Consider the following 3,751-nt stretch of genomic DNA (forward strand, 5'->3'; position numbering starts at 1 on the left):
TCTCTCCAGTAGATCCTTGTCTCTCTTAGACTGAAGAGCCCAGAAGTGGACCCAGTACTCCAGATTTGGCCTCACTAGGGCAGGGGCAGAGGGTCAGGAGAACCTCCCTCGACATGCTGGCCACACTCTTCTAATGCACCCCAGGAGACCATTTGCATTCTTGGCCATGAGGGTCCATTGCTGGCTCATGGTGAACTTGTCCACCAGCACTCCAAGGTCCTTCTCCAAAGAGCCACTTTCCAGCAGGCTAACCCCTCACCTGCACCAGTGCAGGACCCTACACGTGCCCTTCTTGATCTTCAAGAAGTTCCTTCCTTCCCTCCCAGCCCAGCTCTGCCCCACTATATCCACCTCTGTGCCTCCTCCTGCAGTTTAAGCCCCTGTGTCCATCCCATGAGGGGCCAAAAGAGAGGCCATGGGGTTGGCCCCATGGCAGCTCGGCCTCCACGAGACCCCTCACCCCCGGTAGCTCCTGGAGCAGATCCAGGGCCTGGCTCCAAAACATGCATGTAAGGAATGGGTGAGCTCTCTGGGGAAACAGGACAGAGTCCAAGGGCCTCGTGGTCATGCCCTGGGCCAGGCTCATCCTCGTCAGAGGTGTTTTGGGAGCCCCGCTGCTCTTCAGGGCACTGGCAAAGGGCCCTGTCCCACTTTGCTCTCCTTGCAGGTTTTGCGGCTAAAGGTGCTGCTTTTGTGTAATTTAACAAAAAACAAATCAATAAATCTATCGAGTTCGTCACGTTCAGAGTCTCTGCCTCAGCTTAGGCTTAAATTCATCTCCTGAATGAGTTTGTGTCCCAGAGGTTAACGGAGGAAAAGGCTGAAAAATGGCTTTAATGTTTAACCAGGTAACATCCAGCAAACGCCTGCGGGGCGCAGGTTAGCTGTCCCAAAATCTGCTGAAAGAAACGTGCTGCCTGAAAGGTCCTGTCCACCTCAAAGTCCTCAGCTATGGCACAGCCCATGAGCCACAGTGAGAGCATTTCAGTTTTCCACAATGATTAGATGCTAAAATCAGCAGGATCCTAAATGCTGTGGGACACCATTAGCCAGGACTGTCTGTTGAGTCCAAAGAAACCTGGACTGAGACCAGCAAAGGCCAAGGTGCCTCCTGCTGCTGCTGGCCCTGCTCCTGTGTGGTGCAGCGAGGCATTCACCATCAGCAGCAGCTCCTCAGGATTTGTTGTTGTTCTCTGCCACCTTTGCCAGGATTTGAAGACCTTTTGTCACTGTGCTGCTAATACATAACACCCTGGAGTGCTGTTCAAGTCTGGTATAACTAGATGAACCTCTGCCACGCAGGGATGTCCATTAGCACTTGGCTGATGGTGCTTGTACAACCCTGCCTGTGCCTGGTTAGAGGATTTAGAGAGAGTTATGTAGAACCTGGGGATTTCTTGGGATCCTGAAGGTCTACAGAGTGGTTTACTTGAAGTTAGCTTGATTTTATGGAGGGAAGACATCACTGAAGGTAAGAAAAAGGGGTTGGGTGGTTACTGGTGGGCAGGTGGAAGGCCAGGCAGGAAAAGCTGTCAAGATGTAGAACCTGGGGATTTCTTGGGATCCTGAAGGTCTACTGTGGTTTTCTTGAAGTTAGCTTGATTTTATGAGGGAAGACATCACTGAAGGTAAGAAAAAGGGGTTGGGTGGTTACTGGTGGACAGGTGGAAGGCCAGGCAGGACAAGCTGTCATAAAATATCAGGATCTGCTGTTCTGGGGCATGGCTGCCTGTTATCTGCTGCCTCATGGCTGGCACGCTGACGTGGCACCAGTGCCTCTGCAGCTTGGGGATCAGCTGCCTGTAGAAATCTGTGCACTTTATGTTCCAGCATCCAAGAATAACATCAGCAGGGGCTGGCTCCGTGACAGGCATCTGATCCCTCATCTCCCAGGACCTCCATGAGAAGAGAAAGGAAGAAGAGAAGTGATCCAGACTGCTTCTGCCAGCCCCAGGGCAGACTTTCCCCAGCTGCCTCCCTACGTTCCGTGCATGTCGTCGCAGATGGTCTCGATCATGGAGGACCTGTGGGTGCTCTCTGCTTCTGGGCTTTCCTCAGAGCCCTTCAGCTGCCTCCTGAACCGAGAAAAGACCATCCTCAGGGAGGAATTGAGCTCCTTGCTCCGCAGGGCATAGATAATGGGGTTCACCATGGAATTGAGCAGGCAGAGGGTGCTGCAGAAGGCAAACACCTTGCGCAGGTGATCGCTGAGCCTGGCAAAGATGCTGTAGATCATGAGAACGAGGGCTGGAGACCAGCACAGCACCAGGACTGTCAGCACCATGGCGAGGGTCTTGGCCAGCATGACGTCCATCCTCATCCTGGTGTTTTGCTTTCCCACCTGCACTTGGTGCTTCTCCATGTAGGCCACGTGCTGGTGAGCCCTCCAGAGCACGTGTGTGTAGGCGTAGGCAATGCAGCCCAGCAGGACCATGGTGAAGCAGACCCAGCTGGACAGATATCTGTCATCCACAAAGGGGAAGAGCTCGGAGCAGGTTGAGTCGAGCGTGCAGCAGTTCCAGCCCAGGAGGGGCAGGGAAGCAATGGTCACACAGGTCACCCAGAGCACCCCCAGGGCTATCCATGCTCTCTTCCTCGTCATCAGGAGCTTGTATTCAGATGGTCGACTGATGGAGATGTAACGGTCCAGGGCTGTCAGCAGCAAGCTGCTCAGGGAGGCAGAGAAGGAGGTGTTCACCCCTCCCAGCTGCAGCAGGAACATTTCTTTAGAGAAATTGGTTACGTTAAAGACGTGGAAGTTAACAAAACTGCAGACAAAGATGATGCTGGCCAGGATGTCAGCCAAGGCCAGGCTGCTGATGAAGAGGTAGGAAGGCTTTCTCCTGGTGCCAGGGGAGGAGAAGATCAAGTAGAGCACCAAAGAGTTCTCAAAAATGCACAGTGTCCCAAAGAGGCCGCAGAGCGTGGCAATGCTGATCTTCTGTGCCTGGGTGCTGAGGACCATGAAGCACTCCATGGAGCTCACGCTGCATTTGGAGGTGTTTTCATGTATCTTACAAACATCCATTGTAATTAACTGGAGCCAGGAGCTTGCAGTGAGCCTTCCTGCTTTCTTCTGCACTTCTTCAGATGCTCTGAAAAAGACCAAAGGGAAGGGGAGCACAACGAGCAATAAATTCAACCCACCCAGACACATTCTCCCCTTTAGAGGGAGGCAAGCAAAAGGAGAACAGCCCAGGGACACCTACTTCCAGGTCCAGAGCCCACATGCTGGAGTCAGCTGCCACCCAGTCCCAGCAGAGATCCAGGCTGTGTCCCACGGGTGATTTGGCTGAGACCCATCGAGTGCAGCCCATGGGCACCACCTGCACACCACGTCTGTCTCTCGGGTTGTTTCCTCACCACAAGAGGGAAGCAGAAACGCTGAAAATCGTACAAATCCTGGTCCAGCTCTTGCCAGTCTTCCTGGATTCAGTGCTCAGGCCAGCAGTGGTGAAGGGGCTGCTCACGGTGACACTGTGCCATGGCTGGGGAAGAGCCTGTCCGAGGGAAGCTGCCCCAGGAGATGGTTGGGATGGAGAAGCACGAGGGATATTGCACTGCCAGGGACCTGATGCAGCTCCTCTGAGAACATAAAGTGCACTTTGAAGCAGTCACTCCTCACCAAAGCTGTTTGAACACAAAAAAATGACAAGACTGGCTTTATGTTTGAGGCTGCCCATTGCAGTTTTATAAAGCTCAGCCTCCTTAAGGCTGTGTTCTGCCCCCACAGTCCCTGTGTCATGAGTCT

The 3,751-nt window shown here is 53.3% G+C and overlaps 1 protein-coding gene across 1 annotated transcript; it reads right to left on the bottom strand.

The window, feature by feature from the left end:
* Window positions 1-1,978: 1,978 nt before the first annotated feature.
* CNR2 (cannabinoid receptor 2 (macrophage)) lies at window positions 1,979-3,028 on the bottom strand. Its single transcript, XM_008935354.1, has one exon. The coding sequence runs from the start codon at window positions 3,026-3,028 to the stop codon at window positions 1,979-1,981; it is 1,050 nt and encodes a 349-aa protein (XP_008933602.1).
* Between the last annotated feature and the right edge of the window lie 723 nt (window positions 3,029-3,751).

Source organism: Merops nubicus, unplaced genomic scaffold (genome assembly GCF_000691845.1).
Source record: "Merops nubicus isolate BGI_N331 unplaced genomic scaffold, ASM69184v1 scaffold18432, whole genome shotgun sequence".
In the NCBI taxonomy this organism is placed as follows: domain Eukaryota; kingdom Metazoa; phylum Chordata; class Aves; order Coraciiformes; family Meropidae; genus Merops; species Merops nubicus.